This window comes from Corvus kubaryi, unplaced genomic scaffold (assembly GCF_017639235.1).
Source record: "Corvus kubaryi isolate FWS band 111438036 unplaced genomic scaffold, C.kubaryi_AGA036_p1.0 69, whole genome shotgun sequence".
NCBI classification, from domain to species: Eukaryota; Metazoa; Chordata; class Aves; order Passeriformes; family Corvidae; genus Corvus; species Corvus kubaryi.
Window position 1 is genome coordinate 7618533 of NW_024582057.1, and position 23493 is coordinate 7642025.

Sequence of the window (23493 nt, forward strand, 5' to 3'; positions counted from 1 at the left end):
CCTGTTTCATGTGGCTCCTGCCTCTTCCCTCAGTAAACCTCAGGGACACCATTTCTTACAATTCTATATTTTGTATGATTCAATCAGGGGATGTGTAGTTCCTGCTACAGAAAGAAAACTACTGTGTGGATTAACTCTTCCTAGGCAGGAAAAGCCTGTGCAGACCAAACAACAGTCCAAAAGAATTTCACTGTTCCACCTTCTGTTTAAAAACACTTAAGGTTTTGGTTTACCACAGAGGATGTCAAGGAGGGTGCCTCTAGAGTTCCCAGGATCCCTTGTGAAAGTTTCCCCATCATATATAATCTTGCACCAAGAGCCTTTAAAGTGAAACTTCTGAAGCTGTGCCAGGAGGCCCTGGTCTGCAGTTTTGTGAACACTTCTTATTTTCACAAGTGTTGAATTCAGAAATTGTCCTGCTGCAATTGTAAGACATTGTGGCCGAGGGATGAAACTGAGAGTAAAATTGTCATGATACAAAGGTAATTGGGTGGCTTGTTAGTGAAACCTTTAAAAAAAAGATTAGAGACAAAAATGTGGCTAAAATTCTTACAATGGGCAAAACCCTGTAAACTTATTAGGTAAGTTTTCCATGCAGAATATATGTTTGACTACTGAATGTTATGCATTGTGTGTGTGTAGTTGGCTTGTTATGTAACATAAACATATTTTAAATAAGGGATTTTAAAACTTTAAGCAAGATTTATTTCCTGTTTGTTTTTACTAACAGTTATGTGTCTAAATCTCATGGTTACCATCAGAAATATCGAATTTTACTACTGTCTTAAAGCCTAGGTTCATTAATTTGCTCAAATTAAAAAAAGCAGGTGTGAGGGAAAATCCATAACTAAGATTTTTGCGAAGTTGGAGGTCATTTTGCTTTGCTGCAAGTGGTTATAAAAAAGCTGCAAATTTGCTGCTTTGTGCAAATGGTTATATGCCTGTCAGTTACACTGGTTTGGGTCTTTTTTACCCATTCTGGGCACCCAGCCAGCCTAACTTACAAAACTGCAATTATCATGATTGTTAGGAATAGTTCCACTTCTTCCCTCAGATTTCTTCTGCCTTGCTTCTTTTCTTCTTCAAGGAAGTCTTAAATTTTCTTGTCAGTTCTGAGGAGACCCCGATTTTCCCCTTAGGGGTTCCCACGGAGACACAGAGTCGCAGAGGCTCTCCAGCTCCCTGATAAATGTAATCCTATCAGAGGCAGCAATGAGCCATAGTGTCACTCCACGAGATCAAATCCCCAACCTACAAAGCCAGGTCTTGCTGCTAGGAGACCCACAGTGCTCTGGGTTTTTAAATTTTATCATTCAAAACAGAATTTCTAAATATATTTTGAATTCAAAGGCAGAGAGGCTTTGGCATTTGCATCATTCCTCATTTATGACCACACTGTTTCTGTGGCAGTTGGTCAGTGAATGCTTCCAAGGTATTTTGATGCCCCTCCACAAAACAAGAGAAAGAGTTGGCAGCAGATGTTGGCCACCCAGCAGCCTTTGGGCTGCAAGTGCCATGGTCTGAGGGTGCCTGGGGTAGGGCAGCACTTACTGCACTCTGGCCTCTGGCCCTACAGTCTCCCAGAAGGAACAAGCCACTTCTTCTGTCAGGGTCCTGGATAACTCCTTTCCAAGTCTAGGATGTAGGTGTGGATGGCTTTAGTTATCAGGCAGAGCACACTGGAAGGCGCAGTTTTTCGTTGCTGGTGTGAGCTGGGATCAAGCCTGTGGGGTGTTGATAGTACCTTGATCTGGTGGGGAAATGGGGCAAGTCTGTAACCTGAGCAGGGCTGCACTCTGCTCTTTTATCATCAGTGATTTGCAGGGTCAAGTGTGGCAGCAGTCCAGGCACAGCCCTTCGCAGCTCCTCAAACAGAGCTCCTGCTGTGCACGATAGGAGCAAGGGATGTAGAAGATCCTTAATCACGGCTGTTATCCCTGTGGAGGAGCTGTGCCTCTTTCCTGCGTTACATGTGGTTTTGGGGTGGGATGCTCTGATTCTCCTTCGTCCATGCCAGTGGTTTCAGTTTGAGGCGGGGGCCTGAGAGGGAAAATCCAGTGCTTATCTCAGTCGTGCCTTGTGCTGCTGGGTGGCTTTGCCTCAGCGATAACGCGCCTCTGGGCCCTCGCTGTTGGGGCTGCAGCTCTTCTCGGGTTACAGCTGCTCTTCTTCATCAGGATGAACTCACAGGGGCTCTAGGAACATCAGAGATGGGGAAATAATGATGGGGTGTCAGGTTATTTTGTAGTTCTGGCCAGATACTGTCCATGAAGGAACTTCCCACGTTCAAACCAACTTCTTGGGATACAAAACTCTGCTGAGGATTTCTGAAGTCTCTTATTTTCAGCCAATAAATCCCTTTCAGGAACCTCTGGACAATTTTTATATGACTTATTTGTTTAATTATTTTATATACATTAGCACTACAGACTGCTGTATTGCTTAGAATCATAGAATCACAGAATATCCTGAGATGGAAGGGACCTAAAGGATCACGAAATCCAACTCCTGGCCCTGCATAGGACCATCCAAGAGTGACCCCTGTGCCTGAGAGCATTGTCCAAACACTTCTTGAGCTCTGTCAGGCTTGGTGCTGTGACCGCTGCCCTGGGGAGCCTGTTCCAGTGCCCAACCACCCCCTGGGTGAAGGACCTTTTTCTGATATCCAACCTAAACCTCCCGACACAACTTCAGGCCATTCTCTCCAGTCCAGCTCAGTGGCAAAACTGTAGTTTTAATGCTTGTGTGTCAAGGACTATCCAAAAGGAGATGTGCCACATCTCTTGTTCAGTGAGTTTTGCTCCCAAAGCATTAACTTACCATGTGGGCATTGGGTGGACCTGTCCTGATGTTAGGAAGTGCAGTGAGGGAGCTGAATGGCATTTTAAATGTAGGCTAACCACAGATTTCCAGAAACTCCTCACTTATTTTCAGGTTTTGAGGTACCTCATTAATATCATTCTTGTGCACTTACTGCTCTTTCTTTTCCTCATTGAAAACTAAGTTTTCAACCAATTAACGCAGTTCTTCTGCTCGAGGCACGAGCTCTGGTGAGCCCCAGGTCAGAGACAGTCCAGCTGCGTTCTTCTGTGCGTCGCTGAAGCGACTTTGGCATCAGGAAAAGAGCTGCTGGCTGGGCTGGCTAGCTGGCTTCTTTGCAGAGGGAACATGGCAGGAGCCGATGGGATCGGCTCACGTTAGCTCGGAGACAAAGGAAGAGAGAGGCTGTTCTGGTCTGGCTCCTAACAGGTTTATTGTTAGAAGTTTCGCAACCCAAACAAGCTCAGAAGGGATGGAATGCAATGGGATGCTCCCCCGAGGCTTGTCCTCAGTTTTATAGAGAGTTTGAAAACCGTGGTGAAAGGGGAAAACAACCAATGAGTTACAAGCCAGGGGAAGGATACAATTTAACAAGAGCCACAGGGGGAAACCGAGAGGCGGGACTTAGAGAACCAGTGAACAACCGAGTAACCGGGAATTTTCCCGAACCGGGGGAGGCGGCTTGTACCTGGGCACCGCCCAGGGGGTGGGTTTAGGCTTCTGAGCCGCCCCTCGACCTCTGAGTCTGCCTCTTCGGGAAACTCGATCCAGGGGATGGGCTGGGATTGATTGGCATCACGCAGCCCCAGCCCCGCAGTGGGATGGGTCACAGCAACAACCAATTATGTTTAAACTGTTTAATGTCTGTGAAAAATTTGTTTGCTGAGCTAGTCTAAACCTGTAGCAGAATGTAAAATTGAGTGAATGTGAAAAACTGCATTTGCCTTCATCTGAATGGTTGGTGTGACCATGGGGATATCCACTGTAGGGGAACCTGAACTGTATTAAATGCAGTAGCCTTTTTGTGCCAGGACCTTTCAGAATGATCAGGCATCTGAATTATATTTTAAGAGTTTGTTCTGAAAGTGAGTTGTGAGAGATTTCCAAATTTCCTACTTTGCTTCATTAGGATTAACAATTTGCAAAGATCTTCTGTTGAAGGCATTGGAACCAATTCTGCTGCCTCATGGACAAAATATCAATTACTTCAAAGGTTTATGATTCCAGGGCAAACTAAACCTGTTCTTATGAGCTGAAAGAGATTATCCAAAATGTTCAAAAGATTATGGAATTGTTGCCCCTGGTTCCTCCATCAGACTGGCTAGTGTGACTTATTTTTCTTCAAGAAAATTGATGTTGAGACCTGACCTTTTTCTTTCTCTTCCCTTGGATGTATGGACTTGTTTCATCTCCATCCAGAATGCAATTTTCTGCCAACATGTAATTCCTTCAGAAACATTAACAAATGAAAGTGTGACTTCAATTATTCTTAGATACGGCGTAATACTGTCTTCAGAAATCATTTTGTGAGTGTTACAGCCCAGCTTCTGAGATAACAAAGTTAAAATTGCAGAGTCTTATTTTGACATGATTGGTCCTGAGAAGCCTACCAAGAACCAAGCAGAAAAACTTCCAGTGGCCATGGTGACTTCCCTTGGTTTTCTTATTTTGATCCCCTTGATTCAAGGGGTCATTCAGTTTAAGAACTGCCAGCTTTGCACTGTTTTAATTTTGTTAACTGTTATTTAGCATTCAGAACAATGCTTCCAGCATGTAAGTTCTGGGTTTATCAAGTTTCCAGCTTAAATCCCCACCAATCTTTCTGAGCATAAAGGCAGGAGAGGTGGGGGGGTGTGTACAGTGGAGAGAAGGAAAGAAATATGGGGACATTACCTCTTTTAACATTTGAACACGGAAAGAAAATTATATTATTTTGTCATTTTTACTTCACATAGTGCAAGCATGATTTCTTTAGAAGTATTGGTTTTGGTTATTGCTGGCATAGCAGATGGTTTTAGGTTTGTTTTGATTTTTTTTAGTAATACTGTTTGGTTAAAGATCTCAGCCCAACTTGACAAGCTCAGTGAATTCCAAAAACTTTGTGTTTGTAAGGAACAGAATCTTATTTCACAGAAGTTGCTGCTGTCAGCAGCCAGTTTACTCAGCATGTGACGTTGAGGGTGGCTTCAGCAAGTGCCTTTTCCTACTGAGACAAAAGGTATAGTTTTGTCTGGCAGTCAGAATATTTTGCTGGAGAGGGTTATGAGTCTTGGAAAGCAGCATGGAGGAAATACTGGTTTATTAGAGCATTATGAGTTGACTTCTCACCCTGCAGAGTTGCACAGTTGCTCTACAGTGGGCGATTAGTAAGTTATACCCAGATGAAATGGCACAGATGTGTTACAGTGGCCCTAAAGGCTCACGCTACCTGCTTCCGCTTGGGTGGTCCACGTGGTTCTGCTTCAGCATGACTGCCATGGCTGGGTAACTGTTCAGCTTTGTTGATTGATGCAGGATTTGGAAGAAAATGCAAAATTTCAAGGAGTTGCTGAGGCCAAAGCAACGTTTCAGGTGTAAGGCATGGATTTGTTTTGGTTAAGTATTGTAGTCCTGTTTATCCTAGAAGAAATAAATTTCTTTTTCTTTGCTTTAGTAAGTTTTCTTTATGCTTTTTCAAGGCAGGGTAAAAGATGATCCCTGTTTTACCTGAAATGAGCAGAGCTCACTCCCATGTGTACTTATGCCTCTTCTGGGTGATTTGGTATCATCCAGCAGAAGTTGGATTCTTAAAGACTAAAGCCTGCAGTGTTGCAGAGCTTGATGACCTTGATGACCCTGCAGTCCAAGCCAGAGAGGAAGTTTGTGGTGATGACTGGAGAGTTGGAAAATGAATGCAAGTTGGCATTTGGTTTTTTTCACAGCATGACAGAAGTTGGAAGGTACCTCTGGCAATCACCTGGTCCCACCCATCCCTGCTCAAGCTGGACCACCATGAGCTGTGTACCCAGGACCCTGTTCAGAAGTTCGAGTATCAGGATGGAGACTCCACAGCCTCTCTAGGCAACCTGTGTCAGTGCTCAATCAGCTTGACATTAGGAAAGTGTTCCCTGCTGTTCAGAGGGAGCCTCCTGTGTTTCAGTGTGTGCCCACTGCCCCAGTGCTGTGCTGGGGCACCACTGGAAACAGCCTGGCTCCATCCTCTTTGTACTGCCTGGCAGGTGTCTATTTACATTGATGAGAGCCTGCCTGAGCTTTCCCTTCTCTGTGTTGTCCTTCCAGGAGATGGAATCAGGGTGGTTGAGGTCCCCTATGAGGACCAGAGCCTGAGATTCAAAATCTGAGTTTAGACACAGGTGCTGATAATGTCCTTCAGACTGTGTGGAACAGGTATATGTCCACCTGGTGTTTTTGTTGATTCTAGCTCTTCCAGAATTGAGCACAATATGAACAAGGACTTAAGGGAGAATAGCTGCCACTCTTTTACTTCTTCCTATAGTTCCTTTTACTTCTTCCTATAGTTCCTTTTGCTTCTTCCTATAGTTCCTTTTACTTCTTCCTATAGTTCCTTTTACTTCCTACACACTGTTTTTTTGGTGGTTTCTAGTTCTGCTTGTTTGTTATGTTTTTCCCTGTGCAGAAGGGATGAGGAGGACCAGAATTTCATCACCATCTTCTTATTTTGCATTAAACCTCAATATCTTCACCAATCAACCCGCTTTCCATCCTGTGAGTCCCTCAAGACATAATTATATTTGGGGTTTGTTAGGAAGCTTGGTGTGTGACTTTGTCAGTCATATCCCCCCCGGGTAGGGAAAGAAAACGCAGAGACCTGTGAGCGAAGTATTTTCTAGAGAAATCCGAGGGGAAGTACAAGGCAGGACCATGGTGATCTTGTACTATACAGGTGCTCTCCTTCTAGATTCTTCTTTCCTTGGAAAGGCAAATTTACCAGTGTGCCATCTCCAGTAGAACTGAGCTCCCATGCTGCGTGACTGAAGGTTGCCAACTCTGATTTTGTTGCAAGCTCTGTAACAGTCTGTGTTGACAGCTACTGGCAGTTCCTTAGGATGGAAAATCATGTGGCAAACTGTAATTGAGTTGAGGCATTTCCTCCCTCCTACTCTCTCCTCATACTCCCAGAAGCATACTTGTCATGTCCCAGATGAATGTGAAAGTGCCTCAGCTTCCAGCAACAAACCTAGGCAGAGCACTGGCTCCGTTTATTGAAGTAAGTTTGACCTGTCCATTTGACCAGAAATGTTTTGTTTGCTGCCTCATTCCCTAGCTGGTTGAAGTCCTATTTTATCCACTGTTTGGGTAAAGTGTGAACTGTATCAGTGTACAATTAAGCAATTTATAGCTCAGTATTACATGTTTTTTCTATTCTTTTCAAGAATCCCTGACTTTAAGAAATGAATCCCACCTAAACATGTACTTTAATTCCCCTGAACTGTTTTTTCCAGAATGATAATGGTGCAGCTTCTGAAGTACAGAGAAGTGTCTTAGCAATGTTCTCAATCCAGTAGAGGACTTGCTCAGAGAAACTGTTTCAAATCCCAGACTCATGCAAATTAGGGAGTTTGAACAAGGAAAAAAAATCTACTGGCAGGTTTAGATCTTCAGATTACCCTAAAATCTTCTTGTTGTGGGTTAGCTTACCCAGAGTTAAGACCTTGCTCTGCTTTCTATTTTTGCTCAAAGTAACATATCAGCAGAAGATGGGATTAAGTGCACACAGGTGCCTTTCAAACAGCTCCAAGTACATTCAGCCCATGGGTCTCTACTATTTCCTCATCAGGAGAAAAGCTCTCTTATTTACCTCTAAAAATAAACTTGAATGTGATAGAACTTCTGTGCGAAAGCCTTAATGTTCAGTGCAGTCCAGTGGCCAACGCTCATCAGTTTGCTGGTTTGGGTAGTGCCTGGGCTGTTGCCTATTTCAGAAAGAGAACTTGAATGTCCTGGAAGGACTCCTACACTGGATTATCAAGGCTTCTGTCCTACTTTTAAATTTTAGCACCAACACAGCCAGCTGCCTCACAGGTTGTCTCTATGCTCCCTAAGGAATTAAGAAAATGGTGTAGTAGTGATACAATCAGGATAATGGATAGTCTTGACAGGAGACACAGGGATCAGGAATGAGCAAGACTAAAACTGGCTGAATTTTATATTCCAGTACCCTTATTCCTAATTCTACTAGCTATTGACTAGACACTGACATGCAAACAGGAGAGACTTGCCTTCCTGCCTGAAGAAGGAAAAGCCAGGAAACTTTTTGTTTAAAAAACACCCAATACCCCTATGGAAGTTCTCTCAGGCCTCATTTAGAAAGATACTGTTTCTATATTCTTGTATTGCACCTGGGTTTAACTATTTGTGCTGCTCCAAAATCCTCCAGATTCACACTAGAATTAACACAGAAGAGCCATTTCGAAGTACTGCTACTTCTGGGAGGCTGTGACCTCAAATGTGCGGCTTTAGCAGTTACATTGGCTGCACAGTTTGCCCATGCCTGGGAGAACTTTTGTGACTATGGTTGGATGCAGTCATCAGAGACTAAACCTGATGCTTCAGGTTAGATAATCTATGGCAGTACTGCAAATTTATGTAGAACAGTACAAGCATTAGCAATGAGTCAGGCTTGGCAAAAACCTGTCTCTTCTGTGAAGAAAAGCCTTGAAAACACTCATTTTAAAAATGTCTCAAGTCAGTTTTTATGATCTCTCAGGTTTTCTTGTTTGTTATTAGAAGTCTATAATGTTCCTTTGTTCTATTATGGCTTTGCAGAGACTGAGCTAGACTTGACTGTAACCTTCACACACATCAAAAGATATTTACTGACCCATACTGAAAAGAAGGGGACAGTATTTTCCTGAAGAAACAGTACTCCTGTAGTCCAGTGTATGGACAAAAGGTGTGCAATATTTATGGCATGAGAACACAGTTTGTTAATAGTGCCAAGTTAGTTCTGACAGTGTATAGGAAGTGGCCTGACTGAAGGACTTTTTCCAGTCAGACAGGAATTTACAGCCACCAACTTATTCACATTTCATCATGCAAACTGTAGGCAGCGTAACAGCCCAACTGATAGCAACACAAAAAAATGAATGAAGTAGAATTATTTTTTCAGTTGAATTGCCTGTACCTTCAACTGATTTAATTCTAAATGTCTTCACTGTAACAGCTCTTTCATGTTTAAAGAAAGCATAGAAAACCCCCAGCTGATATATTTTTGAAAACTATGCCCTTAGAGGTGCCAGAAAAGGGATCTTTATATAAATTGGAGTTGAACTCCACAAGGATTGGAGTGTACAACATTACAGAACTTGTAGGTAAAGGTATCTTATTCTAAAATCAAATTCACCCAAGGAATTCTAACTTAACCCCCACTATTGTAAGGAAAACAGTCTATTTTTAAGAGATTGCAAAGAAACGTTTACTGAACATTCATTTGAACTCTAACAAAATAATTAAAAGTAGAATAATTCCCTCTTTTCTTTCCCCATCTACCTCCCGTAAGAGAAAACTTCTGTAAAATTTGCACCAATAAATTAATATTCAAGTTTTAATTTGAAGGAAATTAGGAGATTTTTAAACAAAATAAAACATAAGTATTAAAGCATCTAATTTACAAGATCTGTTCCAGCAAGTTTACTTTAAAATTAGAATGGAAATGTCTTTGAAAAAGACAACTCTCTGAGAGAACCACATTTAAAATGTGTTAAGAAATATTAGTTTTATTTAACCAGTTTTCACAGCTGAATATTTATTCTATAAAAACTTTACAGATTGTACAGTTTATATATAGTTCAAACTACTAGAACAAAGAAGTAGGTCCCACAGATGCAAAAATACTGTACCAATCCAAGGTAAAGGCAGATTTACACACTGTACAGCTCTCCACTGGGAAGGGGAGGTGGGTCAGTTCCAAGTAAAAAGTTCAAAACTGTACAAAAATAAGGTTTGATTTCTTTTTCATTCTTCATAATACATTCAATAAGATTGCAAGCACAGATACCCAAGTAATAATAGATATCTGCAGTCAGGAATCAATAACCACTCCTGAAAGGAATGCAAAATAGATCTATTTACACAGGGCACTCTTTTACACCATACTGCATATAGTGTATATTTCAAATAATAAAAAAGCATAGACAAAGAACATTAAACATCTAATATAAGGTAGTTTTTTTTTTTTTTAAAGAGGGTTTTTTTTTTTTTTTACTTAATAGTGTGCCAAAAGAGTTTTAACTTATTAAATAATATATTCTAAGTGAACCTAAAATTTATGAACATAAAATGCATTTTTGGTGTAATACATCAATTAAACCAGCAAATAGGAAAAAAAGAACCAAAAACAAAACCCAAACTGTATATAAAGTAGTATTTTCACCCAGCAACAGAAGCACTTACGTAGTTATTTAAAAAAAAAAAACCAACCAAAATAAACAAACAAAAAAACCAAACAAAAAAAGAACAACCCAGAGAGGATTTTTAAAAACCCACTAAAACTAACTTATAACTTAGGATATTCATACATAAGATATTCAGTGATTCACTAATACTGCAAAACAAGCTTTTGTGTTGGTTTTGTTTTCCTTCCCCCTTCCATTTCCCTCTAGCTCTCCTTCATTCCCTTTCCCAAAGAGACAGTGGTTTCTTCATGCTTTCTGGGTAAGAATCAGACATATTCCTGCCCCTTCCTCCCAGCCCTCTATACCTCCTCCCCAAAAAATAACAGAGTGTTTCCTTAGCATTAATCCTGAGCACACTCTCTTTTTGGGGTATGTGTGATTTAAGCATAGTAGGGTTTAGTTGCCCTAAAATTTTAGAATGTTCCATGACGTGAGGTATTTCAACCTTCTTCTGAGACAGTGCCTTTTCTTTAAGCTGACTCGTTGGACAGAGAAAGCAAGGGCTGGCTAATACCCGTTTCAATTCTGTATTCTCATGAAAAAGAAAAGCATTATTCCAGACTTCCCTGCCACACAGAAAATAATGCAACACCATTCACTTTTTAATTCATTCTCTATTTGATACAGTACTAGCCAAAGATAACAAAAACTAGAGCTTTTAAAGAGATGTTTGGTAGTGCACTCTATTGTTTTTTAGCTTGTGTGTGTCTACATACACACTCTCACACATATTACATTTATATATATATATAAAAGACATATATAGATACATGCACACACATACACTTGTGTGTGTATATATCTGCATGTAACAATCAGGGAGAAAGGAGTTTTGTTCAAATTTAAGTGATACAGTACTTTTAAACCCCTTGACAATAAAAGGGGAGGGGGTGTGTGTCCACTCCTGTTCCCAAGCTGAGCAAGGGGTTAGTTTATATAAGGTTTTTTTAAATGGGCATATTTTGCTTGCCCTGATGTCCAAGAAATACAATTCCAGTGTCAATGGGCATCTCATCAGAATTCATCAATTCTGTTCTGCAGATATTTTAACATTGAGTCCATCCCTTGTGCTGAGCCCCAGATTTTCTTCAAAACTTCACACTCCTTTTCGTTTGCTTGTTCCAAGTCCACCTTCATGATGTTACGTACTAAAGCTTTGGATTCTTCAAGTACCTAGGCCAGAATTAAAAAAGGGGGAGTTGGGTTAGTACTGCCTAAGCACTGAGCACCACATGTGCTTCTATGGGTGGATAACAGGTTTATATGGATGAATCCTGAAGCTGATAATCAACTTAAGCTTATCAATTCATGGACATACTATGACTGTAAGAAATGTTTCTCATAGTCATCTTTCTTCTAGCATCACACAAAATTTCCTTTACCTTATACCAGTACAATTTAAAAGTGCATGAAAGTGTGAAAATAATGAAAATCATAAAATAACTATGAAAAAAAGCCATGGTTTTACAACTACAGAAAAATGCAAGACCTTATTGGTGAAGGCTAATCATTATACTATTATCCCAAACTGCTCTAATAACTGGGCCAATCTTGATTTCTCGAGCACTTAAAATACACTGAAAAAAAAATCTCATTTGTTTGTTCTGTTTAGAAAATGAATAATTTGCTTTTAAAATCCAAATTTTCTAATGCACAGAACAGTTAATTTGTGCTGCACCTTTTCTTGTAAGAAAGTTAAAATTACCACCATTTGATACTATCTTGTGCAACTGCCACACAACCACTGTGCTTTACTCATAAAACTAAGTCCAGCATAATGTCAAAGACTGTATTATTTTTCCTTGGTAACTTACATTACAATTCAAGCTAACTCAAGATTTCTGTGTTTCTCTGCAGGTGTTGGGGCAACTGTTTATATTGTCAATTAGACTAAGCTGGACTTCAGCAACTCTGTTAATACCAAATTATATTGTAAAAATCCAAGGCTGCTTTATGTTCCTTATCATATGCCACAGTACACTGTAGTTAAGAAGAGTCAGATAGAAACTTTAAAAAGAACCCTAAAAAATCCCAAACCAGAAAGATACACAAAAATTTGTCAAAAGCCACTGCTGCACTATAATGCAGTCCTTGTTTCATGAAAAGGCTCTTTTTTTTTTCAAGGACAAAAAGATGCAGTCTAATACTACTTAGACTCTTATTCATCTAATCACAAAAATACAAGAAGATAAAGGAAACTTACAACTGAATTACATGTGACAAGTTCTTTAATTCGAACCATTACTTCCTGTGTGAATGTTCCCGGCCAGAACACTTGGGAGACGAGTCCTTTGGCACAAGCTTCCTGCGCTGTCAACTTCCTTCCACTGAACAACATTTCATTGGCCTGAAGGGATAAAAAGTTACTTCTGGTATGAAATGTAATGAGACAAAACTCATCAAAGGAAAAATGTTCAAAACAAATAAGAAAAATGCCTGCACTCTTTGAAATAGTTTTATTACAGCTCTTCCAAATTTTAATTAAACAAAGAAAAATACTGGCCTACAGCTGGTTGGTCCATGTTGTTGACCAGTACCAGGGCAGTAGTTATTGAAATGTGGATGTCTATGATTAAGGGTTAAGTGTGAAAATGTCTTTTGTCATTTCCTGGCTGTGAATGTTTGTCAGCTCTGGCTTTCTTGCAGTATTGCTGACTTGGTTATCTGTTTATGTGGGAATAGATTATAATGCCTGGCAAATTTGTACAACAGCACTGAATACATCATCTTACCCTTTATAATGATGTATTCCAATTTCTGACCAAATTCATAGAAAGTAAACGTTCACATTTTATTCAAGAGTCCAATACTGAACTCATAAATCCTTTCAGAATCTGATATAGTAGTCTTATTAAAAACCCCCAGTATTTAAAAGAACTTGCACATGGTTTAAAGGTACAGAATCATGTACTATATTCTATGCAACAAGATGCTCTCTCTAGTTCTGTAAATGTTTTTGATTTGTAATTATCATGCACTTCACTATTTACCAATTTCCCCATTAAAGCTTTGTCCTACAACCACTTTAATTTTAGCATTAGTGAAGTTTCTTATACAGTTAAATTTTGTTTGCAGTGACATTTGCATGAAAACAGCCAGTGGAAATTAAAAAGTCAGAGTAATAGCCAACCTCAAAAAAAAAAAATCAGTATTATTGATTCTTAATTACTTATTCCCACTGAAAAATACAACAAACCCATTATTGCCTCTTGAAATATAGGAAATAAGGCTGTTCTAAAACACAAACCTGACAGGTGTAACACTTTTGAGGGAAAAATTCTGAGTTTTTAAATGTTTTCTAATACAGGAAATTTTGGTAATTATTTCAGCAACTTTGATTTCAGGCTCTCAAATAATTATTAATTTCAGCAACTTTGATTTAAGGTTGTCAAATAATTAATTATTAACTTAATAAATAATTATTTACTGTAGTACCACGTTCTTGGTATCGCCATTTTACACATGAAGCAATTTGGAAACTCTGCAGTCTCTTATTAGTTCCTTTGTAATGAAATACAAAGTCTGGGTCCTACTGGCAGTTTGCTTCCTGACTGCCAGTCCATTAGGAATGCAAGAAAAACCCAACCAGTTTCCTAGCACATTTTACTTTGATTTTACCATCAGCACATCTTTCACAGTTACTATGGAAAGCTGTGATTCACATATATTAGTTTATGAAAACCTGAATCTCTTGCACTATGATCAAATTCTATACCTTATAGTTCTACCTTCTGTGAACACAAAATCAAAAACACAAGGTTCATTAACCATTCTTTCTCATTTTCCAGAATGTGTGTGAATAGTAATAACCTGAAATACTAGCTAAAAATCAGAGATGTACACATGGTTGTCTAAAAAAGGAATCCTTTTTCCTATGCAGTTGGGGAAAAAGCATTCTTCCAAAATAATTGAAAAAACCACAACATTTCTATGAAAGATCAAAATGTGAAGTCAATCTAACTAGTAGCTAGGAAAGGCAAACATTTAAGCCAGGTGGTCAGGTCTACATTTATCTTCACATGTATTTTTGCAAGGATAAAAATGAATGCTAGAAAACCATTCTTCCCCTACAACTTAGTTGCAACCACTGAGTTCTCCTGAACATGAAACACCATAAGCAAGAAGGGTGCAGTTATCTTATTTATGCCAGCTGTAACACAGCATTAGCATAAAGTCTCACAAGAAATGAGCATTCCCATTAATGTTCTCACTTGACAGGTTTTGAAGGGAAATGTCTTGCTCTGGCATCTCCACTTTTGATCTATACACAACATATGCTGGAGACCCACTGCTGAACAAGCTTTAATCGTAATCATGCTTTGTACCTGCCGTAAAAATTAACACACTCGGTGGTGACTTTCCAAGAAATACACTACAGCAATAGAAATGAGGATGATAAAAATACTTCACTAATATAGGATTCTCATTCGCAACCTTCATTTTCTACTTTGAGTAGAAAATGTCTCCTTCCATAGAGGAACTTCACTGGGACTCTCTTCCAGTGAGGGCTTTGAGGCTCACCAGGGTCCTGCTGTGCAAGCCCACAGGCACCAGGGGCCATGGAGCATTTCAGCTCTCTTGCACTATGATCAGGAGGCAGCTGGCCTCTGAACCACCCTAGATCCTGGCTGTGATGTGGACTACAGGCACTATGGAAACGTGTATCCCTCGTGACTGACAGAAAAGCATAAGAAATACTGCCATGTGTGCTGGGGATAGGCAGGGAAACCCAGTGTGTGATGTGTGATCACACAGCTCCTGTGCTTTCTATCTCAGACCAGACAACCAGAGAAAGAACTCCATGGCAAATACACAGTAACATCTCCCCATACAGACATCACCTTAATGTCTATTACGGATTATTTACAAAACTCAGAAGTCAAGTTTGAGAACACTTCTAAAATTCTTGGTGTTTCTAAGATGGTATCAGTTTTGAATCCTAAAGTTTGGGCTTGAAATTTCTTGTAATGAGCCCACAGCTGAAAATGTTTGTGAAAAAAGAAACTCATCCATGACATACACACCTGCTCACCCACAGAAGGTGAGTGACCCCACAGGGAAGATATTTCCAGCAATCTTGCAAGGGAAGATTTTTACATAGCTGCAGCTAACAACATTGCATTGTAAGTCTGGCTTAACAACAGTTAGGGGTGGCACTACTGCTGCTGAATTGATACATTTGTAGGAAACGTTATGATGCATACAGAGGCCTTAATTCTTTGTTTTGTATACTTTTTTCCCCTGAATGTTTTGCATTTCACTCATAACATCTTCCTGCTGACTTCGCTCTCTCTCTCTTTTACAGACAAAAAGCATGCTTCTTTATCAAAGTCTTCAGTATGGATTCTGAACATATTTCATGAAATGTGCTGAGTAAAGTTCAGCTTTGTCCCACTGACACACTGCTATGCTGCAGAGAGCCAAGGATAGTAAAAAAACAGTGGATTTCTTTCCCTTTTTTCACTGATCATTATGGAATTGTTACCACTGGAAGCTTTCAATTTAAATCTTTATATTTAAGAATGAGAGCATTCACAAACACACATGAAAGAGTACACTAGGGAAGAGCTCATGTTTTTTGTACAACTTCTAAAGAAATGAAAAGTAACAACCACAAGTCTTTAAAGGACAAGGATGGATGGAATGGATGGATGAATAGATGGATGGCCAAATAAAAAGGGAAAGGAACAATCAGTAGTTTGAAACATGCTAAGATATTAAAGATACTCTTATAACTGTTAATCTATTTTAGTTACCTTTTCTGTTCTCTTCTAATAACTAAATCCAGACATGACACAATTAGCTATTAGATCTTCTAAAACTGGTGTTTTAATATATTGAAATGCATATTTTTAAATTAATAAATACCTACAGTGAAAAAAATGGCTTTTATAATAAACAGCAATTTTGGAAAAAAGGTGTGTGGCCACAAGCACTTGTTTCACACTGTCCAAACTGGAATGGGATGTAGGTCTAAATTTTCAAAGAACACAGCTTGAAAAACCACTAAGCAACTGAAAACAACGTAAGTAAGAGATTCTTAAATAGTTTTTTATTAGGAGTGCATGGAAGCCAAAATACTTATTTGCATACTGGCAAAAGACTGCTTCTGGCTGGTGCCACAGCGCTGTGCAGTGCAGTGACACCGAGTGTCACACTGGTGCTGTGCTGAATGCAAGACACCCACGGCTGCTCCTCACGAGGCACAGCAGGGGAGGTGTGTCTTGGTACACAGGACATCACCCTTCTGACACCATTAGGGCCAAAGGTGGGATTAAGCCCCGTGCCTGCTTTCTGTTCCGTGCATGCAGGTGCAGACTAAGTTGCAAGAGCATGGAGCAGAAAAGCTATAAAGAGTGGCCTCTCATGAAAGGTTTTCATGAGAGAAAGAAAAAAATTAAGAAAAAGACAACATAGCAAGGCAAAAAGTCTTGAAATCACACTGGATAAATTATCACAACTGAATTGTGAAGCTGCCAGCCCCTACCCTGCAAGCTACTTACAGAAGCCAGGCCCATTATCCGTGGGAATGTAAGGGATGAACATCCATCTGGACTTTGTCCAAAAGTAGTGTATGGTGTCTGAAACCAAGCCTTCTCGTTGGCCCAAACCACGTCACACAGAGGCAATATAGATGCTCCAAGTCCAATGGCTGGGCCATTTACTGCTACAATGATAGGCTTCTTAAACTGAATAAAAGTATTCACAAAATTCCTGAAGAGAAACAGAAACATGTGCTCACTACATATATCGAGAGTGTAAAATACACCAGCCCTTGAAAACTCCATAATAATTCATCTCCACAATAACATCACTTTCAAACCCAACCTGATAACCTTCCACAATGAGGTGGTCATTTGGTGGATGAGGGGAGAGGGGTGGATATCATCTACACAGTTCAGAGTGAGGCTTTCAGCACTGTCTCTCATAAGAGTTTCCTAGTCAAGCTGTTGAGGTATGAGCTGGATGAGCAGACAGTGAGGTGGGCTGAAAAATGTCTGAATGGCTGGCCCGGAGGGTGGTGACTCACAGCACAGGCCAGTAATTTAAGTGTTGCACCCCTCAGGGTCAGTGATGGCTCCAGCACCGTTCAACAGCTTCCCTGATGATTTGATTGATGGCACAGAGCGTATCCTCAGCAAGTCTGGTCAGGATACAAAACCAGGCTGATGATACACCAGAGGATTGTGCTGCCATCCAGAGGGACCTTGGCAGGCTGGAGAAATGAGCTGACAGGAACCTCCCAAAGCTCAATAAAGGGAAGTGCAAAGCACTGTGCCTGGGGAGGAACAACCCCAGGCACCAATGTATGCTGGAAGCCAAGCCAGAAAGCAGCTTGGCAGAAATTGAGCTGGGGTTCCCAGCGGACACCAAGCTGAACTTGAGGCAGCAGTGTGCCTTTGTGGCAAAGCAGGCCAGTGGTATCCTGTGCTGCTCTAGGAGGAATGTTGTCTGGAGGTTGTAAGAGTCAATCCTGCCCCTCTGCTCACCCCTAGTGTCCTTATGGGCTCCTCAGTGAAGGAGACACTCCAGATGGTCTAGCAAAGGGCCATCAAGGTGACCCAGGGACTGAGTGAGCTGGGCCTGTTCAGCCCAGCTCTCCTCAGGGAGATGTCATCAATGTGTGTAAGTACCTGAAAGGCGATGCAAAGAGAACAGAGCCAGGCTCTTTTCAGTGGTGACTATTGAAGCAGTGGGCACAAACTGAAACATGGGAGGTTCCCTCTGAACAGTAGGAAACCCTTTCTTACTGTGAGGGTGACCAAACAAGCAGCCAGCAAGGTCATGGACTCTGAGTCTTGGGAGATATTAAAAAAAACCAGGAAATGGTCCTGGCCAACCTGCTCTAGGTGACCTTGCTTGAGCAGGATGAACAAGATGACCTGCAAAGTCCCTTCCAACCTCAGCCATCTTCTGATTCTGTAAAAGCCTAGCATTGCTCCCAGCTCAACACATCACCATAGTTGAGCAGGTGCAGATTTAACACCCCCCTACAAGCATCAGCTGATAAGGCACTTTTGGTACATTCACGTGCCTCACAGCTCTCCCAGATATGTCTGCAGCCTTTCTTCACCTCTGGGCACCACAACTGTGGCACAGCCCTGCCTGGTCCTCACATATAGCATTGGTGTAAGGTATTTACCTGTGTTTTTAAGTGACAGCAATAAGGTATAAATGAAGACAGGCAAAGCATTAATGATTTTCCACGAGGAGCTTTTCTTAACAAATAAATCTGCTTTTTAAAATGATGTACAAACATATATAGTAGAGATCTGTTACCACATATCACACACCTGTAAACTTCTCCTCCTCATCTCCCTTCTTTTGGTTGGTAATAATACTCTGGGTCCTACGCTATTAAGTGACATATGCATAATCTCATCCTCATTGTCAACAAAATTGACAATTCATTCCAGTACCCACAAAAAATGGATGCTTCTCTGTTCTCAAACAGTAATGCCTCCAAGAGCTTCTTAGGAAAAAACAGTCATGTGTGTATGAATACATACACAGGTGATTTTAAAAGTTTGCTCCCTGTGTTACATATTTTCATATTTCTGCAAAACAGGACAATTTTACTATATTGCATTCAGCACTAAAGGTTATCACACTGCTTCTTACCTCATTCTAATGAACCGAAATAGCTAAATGCAAAAAAAACCCAAAAAAACAAAACCCAAACCTGGAACCATCTCATGCAAGTCATCATACAAACATCCCATCCAGAGACTTAAGTTAATTTTAATCGTGTCTGAATATCCCAGAGACAACTATCTACCACATGAAAAATACCTTATTTGAAAGGGAGGGGGTGTGTTCATAGGTCTTTTAAGTTACCTTTGCCCATTTTATTAACAACGAATATTAGGTGAAAAATCAAGTTTCTGGAAGGGCCCAAATTAAAATAGTGCTAGAAGCTCAGTGCTAGGAGCTTCTGGCCACATCTGAAGTCACTGCATGAGCAATTTTTACATGAAATGACTGAAGAATTTCCTTTGATCAAAACAACTATAATCATCTTTATGAATCAACTGTTCCTCCAATGAAACAGGATTTACATGTCCACGGCCTTTTTTTAGAAACATGACCATTGATAACAACAACAGAAGACAGGGCTCGAAAGAATATAGATACTCTGGAAGCATGCAAGAGACAAGGACCTCAAAACCAGTGCTCAAATGGTAGGTACTTTTTGTACTGTTAAAACATGTCTCCAAGATCGATACTTTTTTCCCATACATTTCCTTCTACTTAGTAGTAGTTCAGCTTATTGTGTTCAAATGTTAGGTTTGGTACGTAGTGTTGGGATGATGATCACCAGTATTAGTCTACTCCTCTAAAATATCCATCATTCCACTGCTCTGAATGTACTACATCAATTTACTCATTCAATACACATCTTGAATTTTGGTGTATTGAATTTGTTTTCCTGAAACCCTATGGCTATTGGAGTATTTTAATATTGGTTTTAACTGGAGGAGTATTACAATACTCCCAGTATTCACAGTTAGATTTTAAAATTAAAAATGCATGAAATGACAACCCAAATAGAAAGGCACAGGGAGCATAAAGAAGTGCTGCACGCTATAATGTAACAGGTAAATGTCTGAGATCTTTTTGAATAAGAGGTTTTTGAAATAAAGATAGAACAAGCCAGGCCACACGATGAAGAACACCCACCAGATGACTGAAGATAATCATACATACCTAATAGCTTCTGCCATCTTAGTGCTTTCCTTTTTTCTATCATCTGTTAAACGTCGTATAAAATAAATAAAATCAAGACCACAGCAGAAAATGCTACCAACTGCACTGAACAGCACAAGTTTACTGTCATCTGCAGCTGCTGTGTTCAGTGCACTTTGGACTTCCTTCATTACCTGAAAAATAAAAATTTCATAAGAATAATTTTAATCCCTCATTACAAAGTAGCATGTTGTTCTTTTCCCTTCCTCCCCCCATGAGACCCTTCAACATCTTTAATTTTTCCTTAGGATCCACTCAACCATCATATTAGAAAAGTTAACTTTCTTCATTATCCAAAAAAAAGGAAGTTAACGTATTAGAAGCTTTGCATTTCAAAAATGTAATTAGACAAAGATAATTAAATCATTAAGGAAAGATCTATTAGATGTAATCTGTAACTAAAGCATTCATTCAGCATTTCTGTAATTTGGACAGCAGATGGCATATGCAACCAGTACAGAAAAAAAAAGAACCTTAATTGAGGCTAAATCTTTTTTCAAGTTGCACTTTGTAAATCACTGCACATCTTAAAAAAGCCAATACACATCAACATGGTCAGATAAGAGTTCTTAAATGCAAATGAATTACACACAAAGTCAACTGTACATATAACATCTCGCAAGTAAGAACCTGTATCATGTTTTATGTACATTTGTGCCTGAATAACAGGCAGAAATGAGGCAAGTACTTCAAACCCCCTTCCCCTCCCAAAATCAGAATTGTTCTGACCTCTGGATTTAATGAATTATTTTCAGATGATTTCGTTGATAGCAAAATGTGTGTGAATCCATCTTGTTTCCTGACAACAATGTCTCTGTACCGGTACGCGCTCTCCGTTTGTCTCACACTGAAACGTAGCCTTTTATCAAATGGTTGATCCCTCCTGTCATCAATGAACCTTCGTTTGCTGGCTGTCACTCCTGCTACAGATGTCTGGATATTGGTTGTACCATTGGCTGCTAATGCTTCCATAAAGGTGGGTGTACCTGGAAATAGTTTAAACAAGAATAATTACGTTTGATTAGCATCTCAAAATCCCTACTAAACACATGAAAACATGCAACTCATATAGAACACACAGTAAACATGAAACTCAGTCCCCTGGAAGTTACTGAAATAGACACTGTGCACAGTGCAGAATTGAAGTGACAAAGGGATTTGAGAAATTAATTTTATGATTTTGAGAATATACATTTAGAACAAGCCAAACAGACCAACTGTCATATACAACAGGGGGAGAAAAGTATATTTAAGGTTCCTAATACCAACACACTTCAGTAGGTTAACAGTCTGCTTTCTCCCTTTCCAACATTTTAAAGTCATTTAACAGCATCAACATTGCTAAGACAAAGCAAAAGCCTTTTGTTTCAAACATCAGAAGTTATTGTAAAGAAGAAAAAGACACTTAGAAGAAACCAAATAAAGAACTTGATTGAAAAGATCATAAAAAGTATAATAGTCTTTAAAGAAAAATGGAAATGAAGAAATACAGACTATCCTTCTTTGAGAGGATCACAAGACCCATGCAGTGGGGGATATTTTAATGGATTCATAGACAATGAGATCTTCTCGTGTTAAACATTTTTTGCTATTGGAATTGGCAAATAGACAATTAAGTTTTGCTGGTCTTGTTCCCAGTCCCTTACACAGAGAGAGTTTGAAGGCATACAAGTAAACAGGCCATTCCTCATGTCACAGAAGGGACAGGTTTTTCTGTAGTCCTCATTAGAAACATAATACCAAATAATTACCATTCATTAGAGAAAACAGGAGAACATACTGGATCTATAATGCATGTTTAGGCCTCCATGCGAAATCTTCACAGAATTTGTCATACTAAAGTAATGGAGTGTGCATAGGACAGGAGGGTTAAAAATATTGGGAAGGTGTGTTAGAGTCCAAGACAGTAAAGTTTTGAAAGACTTTTCTTGAAAATTGAGCTCTGAGACTAAAATCTTCTGGGAAAGCCACTGCCCATATCTCACGAATGGGTACTTCAGAACATCATGCATACGATGTCTTAAGAAGTAGAGTTATACCATGTATAAGTAAGCTATTAATTAAATATTATTGTAATTTGTCATACCTTTCTGAAAAAGTTATATTTTAAAATTAAATTATTTCAAATTTTAACTACAACATATTTCAAATACTTGTGGGCCCAATGAAGACTTTAAAGAGGCTCACTTAAGTAACACGAATATCCAATATCTCGATATTTCCACTGTATTCAAGTGCTGCTTACTTTGACACATATGAAGTATGAGAGACACAATAAGAAAAGATACTAAATTTAATTAAAATTTAGAACATTATACATTTTCCTACTTACATTGCAGAGACTGTCTCTGGATATAAATGAAGTTTTTATATCAAATATTTTAAAATAAATATTTTATTATTAATACTTTATGATTAATGAGGCAAGTTGTCTATTTAAGGATCTATACAATAAAAAGATTTTATTCTACTTTTTAAGGTCTTCCTTGTTGTATTAGTGATTTAATCCTCTCACCATCTCACTTTTTGTGAAGAAATTAAAGACAACTCAGAATTTTTTAGTTGTTTAAAGTGAAGAGTAAGAAACTGTATTCAGTTTGTGATCAGTTTTAGAGACAAAGATGAACAAAATGAAACGGAAAATGACTATATTGTCACAAAAATGTCACATTTATTCCCAAATTTTCTATGGCTTATAGAATTCTTTTTTCATTTCAGTAGAATAAATAAAAAAATCGGTGTATACTAAATATTAATTTGATGAGGAATGCTTTCAATTTTTTCCCCCTGTAAACCATATTATGGCAATTACATTCCTTTAAAAGAATTCTCTTCAAAGGGAATTTGCAGGAACACCAATGTTGCCCCATATTTCATTAGGAACACAAGATGAAAAGGTATCACTGGCTTGGTTTTCCATAGGAAATGTAAATTTAAACAACTGAAATCGCCTCTGATTTTTAAGCCCTGATCAAAGTTTTTTACGTCTTTTGTCCTAGCCATAGTAAAAAATGTGGAGAACTGGGAGAGCAGCACAGACTAGACTAAGCCAAAACAAGGAGTCAGTAAACTTGTGCAAGACCTTTGAGCCTGTATTTTCCCACGACTCATACTTCCAAAGACATACGCAAATACCAGAAAATTACTTTTGAGATGCAAGAGGCAATGATTATATACTTTGAGAGACAAAACTTCTGGCAACAGAGATCAAGATGTAAACACCACAGGCCAATTTTTGTGCTTACTGAACTAGCAAGAGACCTTCTGATTTATTATATAAACCCTGTCTACACTTATCAATAGTTGGGAGTTTCAAACCACAAGCAAGGGACAGCTGCAATTCAGAGGAAGAAGTCTCCTCTTTCCAATCATGTAAACACACTTCTAGGATACTTAGACTGGAATAAAAAATCTGTCAGCTTTAGAAACCATAACTCTGCACAGGGAGACTCAGCCAGCCAGCACAGATCAGAAAACGGCACTGAAAGAGTTAAAACATGTTTGTTAATGT

At 39.3% G+C, this 23493-nt stretch overlaps 1 protein-coding gene across 4 annotated transcripts in view; it reads right to left on the reverse strand.

The window, feature by feature from the left end:
- Positions 1–9530: 9530 nt before the first annotated feature.
- CDYL (chromodomain Y like) overlaps positions 9531–23493 on the reverse strand; it is a 106375-nt gene continuing 92412 nt past the window's right edge. For 3 of the 4 annotated variants that reach the window (XM_042049098.1, XM_042049097.1, XM_042049099.1), the window contains 5 exons: positions 20712–20968; positions 19944–20116; positions 16739–16949; positions 12439–12582; positions 9531–11408 (listed from right to left, as the gene is read on the reverse strand). In XM_042049098.1, coding sequence (XP_041905032.1) covers positions 11250–11408; positions 12439–12582; positions 16739–16949; positions 19944–20116; positions 20712–20968 — 944 coding nt within the window. In that variant the 3' untranslated portion in view covers positions 9531–11249. Of the gene's footprint in view, positions 11409–12438; positions 12583–15259; positions 15855–16738; positions 16950–19943; positions 20117–20711; positions 20969–23493 lie in introns of those variants that run through there. The other variant, XR_006019701.1, reaches the window with a different exon arrangement.